We start from the raw sequence: 19,022 nt of genomic DNA on the forward strand, positions 1-19,022 counted from the left end.
TGTGGTTTTAATAGTTAATTCATAGATATATGTTATTGTTGATTTTATGTTTGTTTTTTCACATGTATATTTGGCATTAAATTTTGCCATGACTATGTTGGAAACCGCTTTTGAGTCCCCCCAGGAGTGAAAAAAGCAGAATATAAATACAGTAAATAATAAATAATAAAATAGGCAGAGAAACCGGACTATTTCATCTGCACATTTTTGAATATTCTTTGTAGTGTCTTTAAGTTGATGCCCAACTATAATTGAGTGGGAGATTCAGGACCATGCCAGGCACATCAGGGGGCATGAAACCCTCTGCCTACATCTCCATAAACCACAGGATAGGAAACCTATCCATCTGCCCAATATTGTCTACTGTGAAAAACAATCACAAAAGGAAATGCAGCGGCTCCTTGAGATCTCCTGGGATTTGGTTCCAGGACCCTCAGTGGAAACTAAATCTCATGGATGTTCAAGGATGTAAAATGATGACTGTTTCCTGTACGGAGCGTGTTCATAGGTTTCCTGTGTTTGGATCTGGTCTACAGGCTGTCGCCTCAACCCTACATGAGATAGCCTCATATGCATGGGTGCCAAAGATCATTGAGTATGGTTATCCCATCGGGTTTTGCAGATGCACACTGGTGCATTATTAAAGAGTTCCACCTGCTTCTCCTTCTTGTTGGGTGTATGCCAGGCTTGCTTCACAAGGGTGTGATCAGCCACCTGCAGCTTCAGTTTTTTCGCGCCGTTTTTCTCTATCCTTTATAAGGGAGCAGGCCTTCTGCCTTAATGTTTGCTGTTTGGTCTCATGGCTGCCCCCTTGTCTTTTGCCAAGTATATGGTTGCTATTTCACCCCGCCTTCACCTCAGTGGGATATGTCTGTCTGTACTTTGGTGACTAGCGGCTGGTAGCTAAGTCTGGACTTCAACACAGTTCTCATATTCCCTCAACACTGTGTCTTTTACAGCTTCTGGGTCTGATTATCAACAAAGGGAAATCACACCCACCTGTCGTGGGTGTTGTTGTTGGAGCATGTAAGAAATCAGTTAGTGTGTGTGTGTCTCAACTGTAAAATAAGATACACAAAGCTGATTGGTCGAACAATGCCTGGGGAGCAGGCTGAGCCTTGGACTTTTGGATACTGTTACGTTTTTGTTCAGGCTTGAGCTATGCAAGCGCAGAGAGAGATGAAGAGAGAAGCAGAGAGAGAGAGAGTTTGGAATGTGCTCTCACTTCATGAGCTGCTGAAGGAGTTTATCCACATGGACAAAGAAAGACGATTTTAAACCTCTCATAAAAGGACATTATGTGAGTTGGTGCAACTAATCACACTGTAAATATATTGTCCTGAATTACGAAGAGTAAACTACTTGTTCTTTACTGTTCACCTGCGTGGCATATATGTTCTTTCTCTGGCAGTATGTGGGCTGATCAAACGTGAACTACACGTGGTTTATTTTACATTACACCACACAAATGACCTATTTCCCGAGCAAGCAATCCCTCACCCCCAGGACTTTGATTCTTCAAATCTTATGAAAGCCATCGGTGCAAGCCAGGCATACCCAGGTCATGCTGGGCCACATCGTCTCAACTACATAGTGACACCGTATGTATGGCTCTGATTTTGGCCCTTCTGGGCCTGGTTCCTCAGTTCATCCTCCGGGTCAATCTCCGCACCCCTTCTTCTATTCCAATGGGGGCACGCCAGTCACCTATCTGGTGGACCAAAATGAGGAACACATATGCAGAGTTGCCTTTCAGGCCACCACACCTCTCCAGAACTGACAACGGATCCCGCTCTTCAGGGTTGGGAGGCCCATTCGAAAGGCTTCCATGCTGAGAGTCCCAAGAAGGACCCCTTCTGTCACATAACTACCTAGAACTGTTAGTGGCCTAGAAAGCCCTGAGGGTTCTGAATAGTCATTGTCAGAACATGTGGTCTGTTTTTTTAACTTAATAATTATATGATATTGTTTGATATTTTAATTTGGTTTTCACATGGTTGGCAATGAATTCTGCAGGCTAAACATGCCCAGCTCTTTAAACCGTTCCTCATCGGCTTGTCCTCCAGACCCTTGATCATTTTACTCGCCCTCCTCTGGACACATTCCAGCTGGTCAACATCTCCCTTCAATTGTGGAGCCAGAATTGGACACTGTGATTCCAGGTGTGGTCTGACCAAGGCAGAATAGAGGGGCTGCATGATTTTGGCCTGCATAAATAGGAGTCTAGTGCCTAGATCCAGGGAAGTCATGCTACCTCTCTACTCTGCCATGGTCAAAACAGGAGCTTTTTTGTTGAACTCCAGGACCAGAGAAGCAGATGGTGAAAACAGAAGAATGGCCTACCTCAGGGGTGCGTGCTCGCGCCATCAATATTTAACATCTACACAAATGACCAGCCGCTGCCAGAAGAGACAGAGAGTTTCACCTATGCTGACGATCGCACCATCACCGCTCAAGCACAGAACTTTCAAATGGTTGAACAGAAGCTCTCCAAAGCTTTAGGCATTCTTACTGTCTATTACAGGGAAAACATGCTGATTCCTAATCCATCTAAAACACAGACGTGTGCTTTTCATCTTAAGAACAGACAAGCATCTCGAGCTCTGAGGATTACCTGGGAAGGAATCCCACTGGAGTATTGCAGCACACCCAAATACCTGGGAGTCACTGTGGACTGTGCTCTGACCTACAAGAAGCACTGCTTGAATATCAAGCAAAAACTGGGTGCTAGAAACAATATCATACAAAAGCAGGCCGGTACTACCTGGGAACACAGCCACAGTGAAGACATCTGCCTTTGCGCTTTGCTACTCTGCTGCTGAGTATGCATGCACAGTGTGGAATACATCTCACCACGCTAAAACAGTGGATGTGTCTCTTAATGAGACATGACACATTATTACAGGATATCTATGCGCCACACCACTGGAGAAATTATACTGTTTAGCCAGTATTTCACCACTTGACGTCTGCCAGGAAGTAGCAGCCAATAATGAAAGGACCAAGGCAGTGACATCTCCAGCCCATCCTCTGTTCGAATATCAACCAGCATACCAACGCCTTAAATCAATAAATAGTTTTCTAAGATCTACAGAGATACTCACAGGAACACCTCAGCAAACAAGAGTCCAAAAGTGGTAGGCTAAACCCCGGAACCTCAAGCCATGGCTGATACCCAATGAGAGACTCCCCATGGGCATACAGAAGATGGCAATTTAGAAGGCGTTGAATAGACTGCGCTCTGGCACCACGAGATACAGAGCCAACTTTAAGAAATGGGGCCACAAAGTGGAGTCCACGACATGCGAGCGTGGAGAAGAGCAAACCACAGACCACCTATTACAATGCAGTCTGAGCCCTGCCACATGCACAATAGAGGACCTCCTTATAGCAACACCAGAGGCACTTCAAGTGTCCAGCTATTGGACAAAGGACATTTAATATAATGCCAAGTTTTTACAACTTTGTGTTTTTAAAATACATTACAACCATCGCTTCTGATACGATAAATAAATAAATACTATGGCATCAGAGTGGAAAGTGAAATTAAGAGGTGGCGTGGACGCAAGGTGTTCCCATTGATTTAACACAGAAACCAGACACTTGTGAAATAGGAGAGGAGAAATTTTATTGTTACAAAAGTGGAAGGCATAAATGGATTTCAAACCCTACATCACTATTGGTTCAGGGGCCAAAAAGGTTTGGTTTGTTCGCTGCATAGGGCCTCCTGGCAACCTCCCTGTTCTCTGCTCTGCAGAAGGCAAGGCAAGGGCAGACTTCTGTACAAGAACTACTAGATAAATACTACAAAATACTGGGGTTTTCGTCGTGTTTGTGTGTTTTGACAGAAGGAAAGGGATCTAAAGCAACCCACCAATACAAGTCAATCCATTAGCAGGTTAGGTGCAGAAGGGTACAAACTCCAGCCTATCTATATACAAGGAGTGAGCATCTTTCTTAATACGAAGTTTGAAAAAGTAGCCCTGCTGTGGATTTTCAATGAAGGACCTTTGCAGGATTCTTCTGAGCAAGCTGCATTAGCCGAACTTGTGCATTTCATCAGGTTCCTAAGGATGTGACCTGGGCCCTACCACTTGCCACAGGTGATCCCTGACATGCGCATTCAGGGCCTGGAGGGATACTCACTTTGTGCTTGAAGAGTTTGTGGCGGAAGGAAAGTTCTGCACCAAGAAAGCCTAGATTCTGTAACTTGATTCGCTTTACACAATATATTCAACATATTTGCATAATTCTGTGATAAGGAGAGGTAAATAGCTATATAGAGCATTGACTCTTCTTCTCAAGCCACTGCAAATCTGATTCCACAAACTTCCTGGTTCAGAGATTTAGGCAGACATTGCTCACACACATGAAAGCGTAACTTCAGCACTATTATTCTATTACTCATAATATAAAAAATTAAAAAGGAAGGAAGGAAGCTCAGGAAGTTGAATTTATATTAAGTTATATTCGGTTTTTCTCCCCTTGGGTCACATCACACATACCTGACACACACTCGGTCTCAGAGGCCTGGGTATGGGCTCACATTCTAGTGTGTCATAATTGTAATGAAATACAAGGGTTATCCGGAAAGTAAGGAACAATATTTTTTAAATACACTGAATGAATATATTTTAATCAAACTTACATGGATTGCAGCATAGGTATTACATTATTTTTCCACACAATCACCATTCAGTTCAATACATTTTGTCATCCGTGGGACAAGTTTTTGATGCCTGTGTCATAGAAGTTTCCCTCCACCCTTTTCAGCTGGCTCGTCACTTTGATTTTCACGTTGTCGTCATCGGAAAAATGTTTTCCACCCAGGTGTTCCTTCAATTTAGTGAACAGGTGATAGTCACGGGGCGTGAGATTGGGGCTGTGAGAGGGGTGGCTTAAAACAGCCCAACCAAATAAAGTCAACCACTCTTGTGTTACATGAGTGGTGTACGGATGCGCATTGTCATGAAAGAGACAGACTCCCGCCGTCAGCATCCCACTGCTTGTTTTGGATGCCTCTACGGTTTCTTCTTGGTCTGATAATATATTCCGTACCCATTTTGTCACATGCTGTCTTGACATTACGTCCTCCCTATAAACTGAAACGATTTCACAATGAATCGCAACAGTGTTCAATACCTTAGCATGTAAGTAGCATATTACAGCGCGAACTTCGCACTTGGCGGGAAATGGAATTAAGATACTCATCTCTAACCTTCACCATAATGCCAGTGGATGAGCTACTGACGACTGACACTGTTTGTTCGCTTCTGCTGGCTTCCTGCTACATGGCAGTGATCCCACCTTCCCTCGCAAAAATTCCCCACAAGAGCTCTGTGCCTTGTAACCTTTCTTTCCGGATAACCCTCGTATATGCTAACTTTAACCCAATGTACCAAGTGGGAACACATTACACACTAGTGCAAACACAACCTGAATGGGGTCTGTTTTGTTGTAGGTACAGACACTGCATGGATTCTCAACACCAAAAGTGGGCCAGGGCTCGGGAGAAGGGGATACACACGTTTACCAAAAAACTAAACACACTGATTACTAAAAGCATCCCTCAGGAATGTTGAAGCCTTGGGACATCTTTGCTTTAAAATAAGGCTAGAGATAGGAATTCCTCCACAACCTTCATGTGCTTAGTCCAGTTCCCTCAACGAGATACAGGAGCCAAAAGGGACTCCCTTTATTGCACTCATAGCAGGTGGCTTGTATGGCTTTAAGCTTCAAACCTATAATTAGTAGGAGCACCTCTGCTCCCGGCCCTAAGGGTTCAGAAGAGCTTTTCCTTGTGCATGGTGGCATCTCCCTATCGTTACAGTGAAGCGGGAAAAGATGCAGTAATACAAAAATCAGATAGCCCTGGAGGGTAGAGAGGCACAGGTGGTGGCAATGGCTGTACTTTCAGAGATTGGACAGGGCCTCTTGGGGTTGCCTTGGGTTTTGCCGCGAGGCGCAGAGGGTCCTCAAAAGCTCTTTTGTGCCCCGGACACACTGGATGGTCCCAAGGAGTGTAGGGGAAGTGGGTGGAACAAAGGAAGGAGAGAAAGAGAAAGAGAGAGAGAGAGGGTTAGTAAAACAAAACGCCTGAGAAAGAAAGGATGGTCACAACAGCAGTGCCTGCAGGCAGGCGAGAGAGCGAGGAGGAGCAGACAGTGGGAAATCAGTGCAAGTTTTGTAACTCTGGAGCAGGTGCCCGTTTTGTACAGGCCCGCTCTTTATTGAAAGGACTTGGGTGGGAAGAAAGGTCAGGAAGAGGAGGTGACAAGCACATCAGGTCAACACAGAAAGACATTTCAAACAAATCCTGATTAGAACTAAATCAAAAAGATGGCATCTGACGGACATGTCACATGAGCATGCAAAAGTAAGAATACCTTTTCATGAGGTCTATATAGGTAAGGTTATTTTTTAAGAATATGGTTATCTTTTTTCAAGACTTAACAGACTTTTTTACACCTCATCTATTGCGCACTACTTTGACTTCTATACAGGCATGGGCTAAATGTGTTAGCATGATTTCCCAAACCCTTGAATTCATTACTTCTATTAACATCTATTCTTAGCTACAGCTTCACCTTCAAAATCCAAAATGGCGTGAAGCATCCTGCAGTCTCCAGTAGATGGAGAACATGATAGACCCCTTGGGTGAGACAGGCTAACTTTCATGCAAAAGATCATCTCGAGGTAGGGAAACACAGGAAATAGAAAGTTGGGCTTTGCCTGGATGGTAGCCTGCCTCTGATCTGAGCCTCTGGCTTTCTGTGGTAGCAAATTCGCCTTCCCCAGAGAGCAGTGGTTACCAACGTATGGGCCATGGCCCACTGGTGAGCCGAGACCTAAAATAATGTCCGCAGCTCTAGATTATTAAATATGGTTTTCTGTGGGCGAGCACATGGCGACTACTGTATATGTTATGAATCAAAAACTAGTGCTGATGTGGGCTATCCAAGGCAATTTTCTGAATCAGCACCCCAAATAACCAAACCAAATCTAAAGTTGACCAAAATCCGATACGTAATCCTTTTGGTACTCATGTTGGAGAGTGGTCCCTAGTCAAAAAAAAAGGTTGGGAACCACTTCCATAGTCTCCTTGCCTATGGGCCACCTTGCCAATGCGTCCCTATGGTCAACTTCCCCAGAGTCTCCCAGCCTATGAGCCTCCTTGCCAATGGGTCCCTATGGTTAACTTCCCCAGAGAGCCTCCTTGCCTATGGGCCAACTTGCCAGTGGGTCCCTATGATTAACTTCCCCAGAGCCTCCTTGCCTATGGCAATGGGTCCCTATAGTCAACTTGGCAATGGGTCCCTATTGTCTCCTCGCCTATGGGCCAGCTTGCCAATGGGTCCCTATGGTCAACTTCCCCAGAGAGTCTCCTTGCCTATGGGTCCCTATGGTCAACTTCCCCAGAGTCTCCTTGCCTATGGACTTCCTTGCCTATGGGCCTCCTTGTCTATGGTTTCCTATGGTCAACTTCCTCAGAGAGTCTTCTTGCCTAGAGCCTGCTTGCCTTCATGACTCTGCAGGAGATGCTTCATGTGTACTTCATAAAAAGGAAAATCAGCCTACTTAGCAAACCTTGCAAATGCTGATTTGTTATCAGTAAATGTTTGATTTTTCTACATATTTTATAAAACTATATCCCCATGGTTATGTAAACACTTCTCAGGCCAAAAGGGGTCACAAGCAGAAAAAGTTGATGAAGCCCTGCTCTAGGAACAGTCACAGTTCAAGCCAAACGTACTTTGCGGTGTCTATGTTAAGAAAAGGTTGGACTGCCAAATGGCTCTTGCTCTAGTATGCTAATGTGCCTTGTCTCAAAACTTTAGGACAGATGACATCTATTTAACTTGGAACTTCCCCCAAGTAGACAATTACTGGTTCTTCTATTTTGGAATAGATTCCAAATGGAATTTTGAAGCAGAAGAGAGTCAAATAGAAAGCACTGACGAGGGTTAGTCACTGGACGTCTACACAATCGGTTTGATAAACAAGGTTTACAGATAATTACTTACCAGCAATACATAACATACACGCATGAGAAAGGATTTAAGGCTCATTTTGGGGGAAATGACATGGCAACAAAATGAGCACCAGTGAGGAGCTAGCAGCCACAAAACAGCAGAGACAAGATAGCAGTTAGGCCTCTGCTTTAGTCTAACATGTGGTATGGATACTTTGCCCATCCATGGGAAGTTCATCTTGAAAGCAGTGTGGTAAAGAATGCCCTGAACTAGTCCCTCCTTTGACTGTACCTCCGCAGTGACATTAGGGCTATGAGGGAAGCCACTTAAGGTCAGTAATGCACTTGCAGGCAGACCCCAGACAACAGATCTATCTCACAGATGTAAGAAGTTGAAAAATAATGCAAATCACTTCAACAACTCAGAAGTACCCTATAAATACGAAGTGATAACCTACCAGAGCAGATGTCTTTTGCCTTATCTCAACCTAGCATTGTCATAAAATACAAAGGGCCCATTTTACATAGATGTGGGGGGAGCAGATGGTCCTCTCCAGCAACCTTTCTTCTGTATCCCCAAAACATCACCTGCTGTAGGAGCCATCTTTTAGTAGGCAGTGGAGATTTAACTGCTCAGTAATAGATGAGGAAAGGACAGGCATCTCACTGACATGAGCACTATTCTGCATTTAACTTTTAATCCAGTAGTCTCACAGCCACATAGAAACGCATGTCTCATTTCCTACTAGTTCATGGCAGTGGATTTGTGGCAAGCCATTTTCACATGTTCTCAGTTTCAAATCTCCAAGCAATCACAGAGGAAGGGCTAGGTGGGCCAAAAAGGTATGAAGCCCTTTCTTGCCGTCTGTTAAGGTCCCAAGTTCAGTGAGATGAATCGGGACCTCACCCAGCAGCTGGCATATGGGAGGAAACTCACTTGACTGAAAACACTGAATATAATATAATAGAGTCTCGCTTATCCAACATAAATGGGTCAGCAGAATGCTGGATAAGCAAAAATGTTGGATAATATGGCAGGATTAAGGAAAAGCCTATTAAACATCAAATTATGTTATGATTTTACGAATTAAGCACCAAAACATCATGTTTTACAAGAGATCAACAGAAAAAGCAGTTCAATACATGGTAACGTTATGTAGTAATTACTGTATTTACAAATTTAGCACCAAAACATCGCAATGTATTGAAACAGCTGTGGATCCAGGCAAGCGTCTACACAGTCTACGACAGTCTACGTTGGATGAGTGAAGGTTGGATAAGTGAGACTCTATTGTAGCTGGATGTGTACCAAATAAGCTCTCAGAATTTAACACCCTCTCCAGTACAACCAGAGCGAAGTTTGGATTTTTGGAAAGCTGAAAGTCCTATTATCATAATAGTGTAAGTAAACTGAGATAATAAGACTGTGTGGAATTTATGTGGGATACCAAGAAATATCAAATCCAGCCCAGAAGTCATCTTATCACATTATATAAGCTTTGGAAACCATCGTGAAGGAACATTATCATGTTGACACCCTGACAATTGGGTGATTTGAAATACTAACAGTGAGAAGAGATAACTTGTTGGTGAGACTATGGTATTAACTAGAAGGGGTTATAAAACTCAGGGACTTTTGCTCTTACCTGCAAATTTCCCTTTAAAGAACCGGAGAGTACAAATGAAAATTACTCAGTTCTTCCCTGGAGGGAGTAGTGGAAGGGACGTAGAAAGCAAGGAGCAAGGTAATACTACTCCTAGTTTGGACCTTAAGGGTAATCTTAAGGACTACAAAGACATGCCTGGCTATATTAATTTGGCCAATGAACTGTATCTTGTGGAGAATTTTGTTGGTGCATGTAAAAAATCAGCTGGTGAGTGTGTTAATTGAAAAATGCAAGGCACGAAGCTGATTGGTTGGGCTATGCCTAAGAAGCTAGCTGAGCCTGGGAGTTTTGGTAACAGTTACATGTTTAGATTATTGTGCAAGTAGCTTGCCAAGACAGTTTAGTATAATCTTGTGCTTCTGAGCTGCTGGAAAGAGACTCTTCACATGGACACTTAAGGACCATTTGAATCTCTCTCAATGGACACTGTGTAAATCAATGCAACTGTTCACATGACTGTATATATGTTGCTCTGCATAACAAAGAGTAAACACTTTATTCTTTACTGATCATTTTTACGTGGCATATCTTTTCTCTAGAAAGACAGTGTGTGGATCGGTAAAGACGTGAACTACGTGTGATTTTCATTCCGCCACAAACTTGACACCTGAAGTGTCAGTGCAATCTCTGAATGTGTACAATGTCGCAACATACAGAGCCACTTGGGATATGACAGTGGAAGACCCTATGAACTTTGCTCAAAGTCCTCCCCACTTATCCTTCAAGCTATCCTTGCTGTACCCCATAGTCCAATAACCCCAGCTACCAATGGTATGGCTTATAGGCACACAACAAATGAGAACAGCCACACAGACTGAGGGGTGGGGAAGGGAGATGGGCTTCAGGCTTGAAGCAACTCATGCGGTGAGAATGAGATAATTCACTGGATGAGGTCGAGGAAAGAAAATTCTTACCAGCTAACCTTCAGAGAGCAGTACTAACCCCATCCTGTGGGGAGGGGCTCTCCCATCAGGCAGTGCAAGATATGGCAAAGTCCTGGCAAGCATCCTCCTGAAGAAGACACCAGAAATTATGCACCACAGCAATCTTGGGGTCTGGGAGGCAGGAGTGGGGCAGGGAGGGACGCAGTGGACGCCAACAGGAAGCTGTCCACCTGGGCCGGAATGGGCTCTGGGCAGGGAAAAGCTGGCATCAACTGTGGCCAGGCTGGTGTGTTGCCTGCAAAATCGACTTCCATAGACAGCACAGATTCTCCAAAGCCACTCAGAGCAACAGCTTCTGTGCCTTGTAGATGCAGAGTCAGCATCCAGGCAACTTGCTACTCATTCAATGTCCTGTAAATCTTAGTTTTCCCCCCAGGAAACAGCCACGGGGCAGGTTTCTTAATTTAACATAATATAACACAAATACAAAACTCAAAGTAATTAGTTATTTTTTTTAAAAAAATGTCTTTATTACAAAAGTAAACAAAAAGGAAGAAATGACTCAACCACGAGAAGGTTGTTTAGCCCTACAAATGTAACACTGCTACAGTCTTGTCTCCCTTCTTTCTTAACTATGCTTTATGGAAATGATTATGGTTTCAAAGATGGTTTGATTTTTTGCTCAACAAGAGCAGCTCCTTTTCCTAGGAAATGTATGAGGAGGCCACCCTTCTGGAAATAACATGGCCTACAACTGGCCAATCAGGAACTCCCCTCACCCTATCTGCGTTCAGGAAAACTGAATGAAGAAAAAGTGAGCATATTTCACAATGACCCCCTCTTCCACCCCCCAAAAAAACACAAACAAACCCCAAAGCAATTTGTTCCGCAGGCAGGTCCAGCTTATGTTTAGTTCAACCACACAGGCGTTATATCCTCTGTGCTAGAAAATGAGCCCTATCATTTGAAAATGCGTATTCACAGATGAGATGGCAGTAATGGGAGCAAAAGCTGGGTTGCTGTGAGTTTTCCGGGCTGTATGGCCATGTTCCAGAAGCTTTCTCTCCTGACGTTTCGCCCACATCTATGGCAAGCAAACTCAGAGGTTGTGAGGTTAGTTGGAAACAAGGCAAGAGGAATTTATGTATCTGTGGAATGTCCAGAGTGGAAGAAAGAACTCTAGTCTGCTTGAGACAAGTGTGAATGCTGCAATTAATCACCTTGATTAGCACTGAATAGTCTTGCAGTTTCAAGGCTTGCCTGCTTCCTGCTTACAAAGGATTTTCCCCAAGCAGGAAGCAGCCAAGCATTGAAGCTGCAAGGCTTTTCAATGTGAATTATCAATAATTACAGATACATTTTGGGGGAGGGGGAGGGCTTCAAATTAGCACACCGAACCTCCATAGCAATTGAGCACTTGATGAACCAGTCTGGACAGAGCATATTATTTGAGAACACAGAAATGCTGGACCACTCTAACAACCATCATGTCAGACGACAAAGAGTAGCCATTGAAATCCATAAGCATGTGGACAATTTCAACAGAAAGGAGGAAACCATGAAAATGAACAAAATCTGGCTAAGGTAAAGGTAAAGGTAGTCCCCTGACATTAAGTCCAGTCATATCTGACTCTGGGGTGTGGTGCTCATCTCCATTTCTAAGCCGAAGAGCCGACGTTGTCCGTAGACACCTCCAAGGTCATGTGGCCGGCATGGTTGCATGGAGCGCCGTTACCTTCCCGCCGGAGCGGTACCTATTGATCTACTCACATTTGCATGTTTTCGAACTGCTAGGTTGGCAGAAGCTAGGGCTGACAGCGGAAGCTCACGCTGCTCCCTGGAATCGAACCTGCGACCTTTCGATCAACAAGCTCAGCAGCTCAGTGCTTTAACCCACTGCGCCATCGGGGGGCCCCAAGAATAAAAAAACCTCTAAAATCAGGATAGTAAATAAGGAACACTCAGAAGACAGAGGAATTCCTAACAGGAAACAATCGGAACCAACAAAGGATCCCCCCCCCCCCCCCCCAGGCAGGAATCAGCCAGGCCTTGAAGATGCAAGGCTTTTCAATGCTAGTCAAGGTGATTAATTGCAGCATTCACACTTGCCTCAAACAGCACAGAGTTCTTTCTCCCATCCTGGAAATTAATCCACAGATATATAAACCTCACTTGCCTTGTTTCCAACAGACCTCACAACCTCTGAGGATGCCTGCCACAGATGTGGGCGAAACGTCAGGAGAGAATGTTTCTGGAACAGCAACCCAGTGATTCCGGCCATGAAAGCCTTCGACAAGACAAGGAGCAAACGCTGCTCAAAAATGGGCAGCCTACCAGCAGAGTGAGAGAGATCCTCATCATGACCCCAGGGAGTCTCACAGGGCTAAATTAGCACTACAGCCTCAGCAACCTTAACACCAGGGTTCAAGCCGGTTATTATCCAGGGAATGCCTCCACTATATATACCTTGGGTTTGGGCACTCGCCTAAGGAACAAGAATATAAGTACCTGCCTCATTCATCAGCTGCACAGAAGTTGGAGCTGTTTTTCTAATTATCCCATAGGCCCTGAGAGCCTAAGAGTTAGCAGCAGCTCCCAGGGTAGTGGGCCACATGCAGAGTTGCTCCAAGTGGTGCCCATTTACCAAAACCTGCAGTCCTGTACACATTTTCCCTCTCAAAATGCATTATAAGCAGATGCACAGCATGTATTCGAGCTGCAATATCTGATTGCTGGAAGCTGCACTGGAATTTTTTAGAACTGCATCGACGTATTCTATGCCCACATTTCAATGTTGGCTTTGCATCATGCTTTAAACTCATCTTTTAAGTGTAGATGCAAAATCTAGAAAGGAAGCACCCATTACATTGACTTTTCCATCTCTGATGCAATTATATGATTCATCAGCCAAATGGATATTGTTCACTAAGTCAATCATAATAATAAAAAAATTAAAAGACAAGCATAGAAAAACACTAGAAAAGTTCATAGTCTTTGATCTCTCCCAGGAGCTGCTCCAGATAAGTGCAAAGAGTGCTCTTTCTCATATTATAAATCCTGGGTTGTTGTGGGTTTATCTCTTTTAAGTCTCAAGTTTGAATGACAATCTTTGATATTTTTATCTTGTACAGTTTTAGTAGGTGGTATGATTCTGCACCATAACCTTTATTGGGTTGTTGTGAGTTTTCCGGGCTGTATGGCCATGTTCCAGAAGCATTCTCTCTTGACACTTCGCCTGCATCTATGGCAGGCATCCTCAGAGGTTGTGAGGTCTGTTGGAAACTAGAAAAATTGGGTTTATATATCTGTGGGATATCCAGGATTGGAGAAAGAATTCTTGTCTGTTTGAGGTAGGTGTGAATGTTTAAATTGGCCACCTTGATTAGCATTTAATGACTTTGAAAACTCAAGGTTTGTCTTCTTGCTGTCTGGAGGAATACTTTGTTGGGAGGTGATTAGCTGGACCTGATTGTTTCTTGTCTGGAATTCCCCTGTTTTTTAGTGTTGGCCTCAAAAACAACAAAGGGTTCCCCCAGGCAGTAAGAAGCCAGACCTTGAAACTTCTAGATCATTAAATGCTAATCAAGGTGGCCAATTGAAACATTCACACACCTATCTCAAACAGACAAGAGTTCTTTCTCCCACCCTGGACATTCCACAGATATATAAACCCCATTTTGGGTTGTTGTAGGGTTTTTTTCGGGCTATATGGCCATGTTCTAGAGGCATTTTCTCCTGACATTTCGCCTGCATCTATGGCAAGCATCCTCAGAGGTTTTCCTAGTTTCCAGAAGACCTCACAACCTCTGACAATGCCTGCCATAGATGCAGATGAAATGTTAGAAGAGAATACTTCTGGAACACAGCCATACAAGCCCATAAAACTCACAACAACCCAGTGATTCCATCCATGAAAGCCTCGAACAATACAATATTAATCCTTTTAGAAAAAAACACTTATCAATTTACCACTGTGAATCAAGAATGGAAGACTGAGACTGAGGATTTTCCTTGTATTTCTGAGCACAGGCAGTGAAAAAGGGCCCACGTCAATAGAGTTTAACAAGGCCCAGGGAGCTCCCTACTTTCCTTAGGGAAGCCTAAGAGATCTCTTCCAGGAACAACACAGTCCATATCAATGGAGGAGGCCTGTCATGAGCCTCTGGAAGCTGATGGGATTCCAGAATGTTCTCTGGAAGGGGGCGGTACCACTCTAAGGTAGTGACTGACGTCGCTTACAAGAGATGCATGTCTGGAAAAGCTGAAGGAAAGACCTGATCCCTCACTTACAAGGAGCATTCCTGAGATATGACTTCAGTGATTCCGATTTTGAAAAAATACAAGCATGATGTTCATGCGATCCCTGATTCTCTGCTGAGATGAGGTTAAAAAGGCACACTTGATTTGTCCCTATGAGATCCAAAATCTGTTTTCAATGAAGCCTAGTTTCTTTAGGAATACAGAACATCAAGCTTCCCTTTATTTTCCTGTGTCAGGAGCAACTTGAGAAACTGCAAGTCGCTTCTGGTGTGAGAGAATTAGCCGTCTGCAAGGACGTTGCCAGGAGACACCTGGATGTTTTGATGTTTCTCTCATGTCCCTGCATGGGGAGCTGGAGCTGACAGAGGGAGCTCATCTGCATTCTCACTGGATTCAGACCTTCAACCTGTCAGTCTTCAGTCCTGCCAGCACAAGGATTTAACTCATTGTGCCACCGGGAGCTTCCCTTATATCCTAAAGACTAGCCGAACGTTCCTACAGTCTTCCAAAGCTCAAAGAAGAATTACAAATTAATTTCAAAGCTTTTTTAAAAAATCACCTGATTCTATGTATGCAAAACAAACCCACTTTGAAAAATCCTTAGAAAAATCTACAAAATGTGTGCAAAAAAAAAATATCCAGCAGCTTTTAATGAACAGGTTTCAAGTATTTAACATGTATTTAACCTTCCTATGCGCATTAGGGCTGACACAGCAGGATGGGAGGCACTGCTAAAAGGAATTCTAATAGGCATCTTCATGATCTCTCCCCTCCTTTCTATGATTGGTTGAGAATTCAAATGAGAGGATTCAGCTTTCTACAGAGAAAAAAAGCCCAGGGGAGGAAGGTTTCTTTCTGGATTGTCCTGTGAATACAGTCTCCGCTCAGTATTTCCCTTGACAAAAATAGTTCTCTGACCAGGAAGTACCAAATGGCAATATCCCCTCTGGGTTGCTGTGTGTTTTCCAGGCTGTATGGCTATGTTCCAGAAGCATTCTCTCCTGATGTTTCACCCACATCTATGGCAGGCATCCTCAGAGGTTGAGGGGGTCACTAGGCAAGAGAGGCTTACATATCTGTGGAATGTCTAGGGCGGGAGAAAGAACTCATGTCTTTCCCCCAGGCAGCGATCAGCCAGGCTTTGAAACTGCAAGGCCATTGAATGCTAATCAAGGTGGCCATTTGCAACATTCATACTTGCGTCAAGCTGACAAAAGTTCTTCCATTAGTACACAGATATATAAATCCCACTTGCCTCGATTCCAACAGACCCCACAACCTCTGAGGATGCCTGCTATAGATGTGGGCGATAAATCAGGAGAGAATAATTCTGGAACGTTGCCAGACAGCCTAGAAAACACACAGCAACCCAGTGATTCTGGCCATGAACACAATATTCCCTTCTCTATTCACATCAGTAGAGGCTTTCCGTAATTTCCACTGATCAGGTAAACAATGGTACTGGGCTGTCCTCATCCTGTTTCTGTTGTTTTGATTTGACTGAAGCAAACAAGGATAGCACCCCGACACAGAGAACCCAGAAGAATGCCTCCTGCTCCTTTCCTAGGGTTCGCGTAACCTAGCATTCTTCTTGCTCCCATCAGTTGGAACAGTAGCGTCGTCCTCGGCAAACCAGCTCAGCAGGCCACACTTGCTGCTAAGGCAAGGAGTGCCATGTCCTCAAACGGTGCGCTGTGCCTCAAGGCTCAGCCAAAGAACACTTTTCCCTCTCACTGCTCACGCAAAGCGGCTAGACTGACCGACTAATGCCAGCTTCATCAAGGAGCAAGTCTGAACTAAATGCTGTATGTGGTATCCTCCTTCTCTACACCACTGCCAAGTCCCTATGCTTCATATTTCCCAACCAGTCCCTACCGCAGACCCTCTGAGAATGGGTGGTTCTTAAGAAATGACCTTCTTCCCGACGAGGGACGTGGTTTGCTCTAAGCAGCTCTGCCGAGAGCTTAGATGCAGCAGTCAACAAGGTCTAGGCAAGTCCCACCGTACAAAAAAATCAAACCAAATTAAACAACCAACACCAAAGATGATGGCATAAGGTTTGAGTAGGAACTTGGGAAGCTCTGCCTCACTCAGGCTGTCTTGCCTAAGCCCAGAAAATGGCAAAATGGAGGAGAAGCACCAGCTGGAGGTAGGCCTAGGCACAGGACTGTATGTCAGCACTGCTAAGGGTTGACTCATACCATGCTGGCATCCGATTTCATTCCAAAGGAAGGAGGGATTTCAGTCTTAGGAGTGGCCGGGATCCCAGCATCTGCCTGGATGAATCCTCTTCTGTCTATTAAACTATGTGGGAGAGAGAGAGAGAGAAAGAAGGCAAACAAAAAGTCATGTTAAAGCAAATAATAAATAACAAAACTTTATTTATATACCGCCCTATCTCCCCTAGGGGGCTCGGAGCGGTTTCCACATACACAAAATGATACAAAAATGTACAATATAAAACAAAAACATAGACATAAACTGTTAACACAACATCTATCTATCTATCTATCTATCTATTTATCTATCTATCTATCTATCTATCTATCTATCTATCTATCTATAAAAATGCTCTGTGCATAATGAGTTCCTTAAAAACAAAAGAACCAATGAACGAAATCACACCAAATTTGGCAACAGAACGTCTCACAATACAAGGAGTGACCATCACTCAAAAAATTATGATTTTGTCATTTGAGAATTGTAAAACATGGCCCTATAGCCCGGAAAAACCTACAACAACCCAGTGATTCCGGCCATGAAAGCCTTCGACAATACATTGGGTTGTTGTGTATTTTCCGGGCTGTGGCCATGTTCCAGAAGCATTGATGCAGGTGAAACGTCAGGAGACAATGCTTCTGGAACATGGCCATACAGCCTGGAAAACACAAAACAACCTCAAGTGTCTGTTTGTGTAGGATTTTACAAATAACTACAACAATGGGATCACGATCAGGCTAACTCCTCCGGCTCTCTTAGAGACAGAAGTCCCTCATGTAAACCAAAAATAATTCAAATATCTGTTTAAGTATGTGTTTACAGCTACTTTTACATGACATCTAAATTGGTAAAAATCCCATTAAATAATTATTCTCCATTAGAGCATCAGAGAGATAGCTGAGGGAGACATAAGCTGAGGAAATGAGAAAAATAAAGATAGGAAATATAGCAAGAATGTTATCTGGTAAAAATTATATTAATTGAGGGGGATACCGCTTGAACTATTTTCTGCACCTATTAATTTCACATTTGCATGTTTTTGAACTGCTCGGTTTGCAGAAGCTGGGGCTAACAACAGGAGCTCACCCCACCCACAGATTTGAATTGCCGACCTTCTGATCAGCAAGTTCTGCAGATCAGCGGTTTAACCCACTGCGCCACCGCAGCCCCTTATAGTGTAACACAGACTTCGGTCTGTATTAAATCTGCGCCTTCATCTCAGTGTTGCCAAGAGAAAAGCACACACAATATTATTATCAAGAGAAACATGATCTTTCGGTAATTTATTTGGCATTCCTTGAACTTTTTGAGTGTGACTACATCTGGGAAAATATGGCTCAGATGGGTTTCTTATGCATCTTTAAATGAAAAAATTATAACACACCACAGCCAAATGTTGCCTCCTATAAGTTTTGATGATTAACTATGACAACATTTTCTTCCCACATGTATTTATGAACCCATTCAAATGAACATCTCCTCTGTGCTAATGTGAGACTCACTCTTCATTTTATCCAATTGTGCCCTCTTGTGACTAAATGGAGACAGGTAAAATGGGTATCATAACAGTAAATAAAGAACAACACTCAAAAACATGGGAATTCCAGACAAGAAACAATCAGGGCCAGCTAATCACCTCCCAACAAATGATTCCCCCAGGCAAGAAGCCAGACCTTGAAAACTGCTAGGCCAATAAATGCTAATCAAGGTGGCCAACTGCAACATTCACACCTACCTCCAACAGACAAAGAGTTCTTTCCACCACCCTGGACCTTCCACAGATATATAAATCCCACTTGCCTAGTTTCCAACAGACCTAACAACCTCTGAAGATGCCTGCCATAGATGCAGGCGAAACATCAGGAGAGAATGCTTCTGGAATATGGCCATACAGCCCGGAAAATACACAACAACCCAGTGATTCCGGCCATGAAAGCCTTTGACAATACAAAGCACCAGGTAGTTTAAATCTGTTCCTAGACATGAAAGTTAAGAGCTACATGCAAGACATTGTGGAAT

At 43.7% G+C, this 19,022-nt stretch overlaps 1 protein-coding gene across 4 annotated transcripts in view; it reads right to left on the reverse strand.

The window, feature by feature from the left end:
* Positions 1-3,611: 3,611 nt before the first annotated feature.
* ZDHHC18 (zinc finger DHHC-type palmitoyltransferase 18) overlaps positions 3,612-19,022 on the reverse strand; it is a 57,055-nt gene continuing 41,644 nt past the window's right edge. The window contains exons 8-10 of one of the 4 annotated variants that reach the window (XR_009631938.2): positions 16,985-17,087; positions 10,554-10,650; positions 5,915-6,003 (exon numbers count right to left, since the gene is read on the reverse strand). Coding sequence is in view for 3 of the 4 variants with exons in the window: in XM_060784504.2 (XP_060640487.1) it covers positions 5,914-6,003; positions 16,985-17,087 (193 nt within the window). In the remaining variant the exon portion in view is untranslated. Of the gene's footprint in view, positions 6,004-10,553; positions 10,651-11,032; positions 17,088-19,022 lie in introns of those variants that run through there. The other 3 variants (XM_060784505.2, XM_060784504.2, XM_060784506.2) reach the window with 3 other exon arrangements.

Source organism: Anolis sagrei, chromosome X, assembly GCF_037176765.1.
Source record: "Anolis sagrei isolate rAnoSag1 chromosome X, rAnoSag1.mat, whole genome shotgun sequence".
Taxonomy (NCBI): Eukaryota; Metazoa; Chordata; class Lepidosauria; order Squamata; family Dactyloidae; genus Anolis; species Anolis sagrei.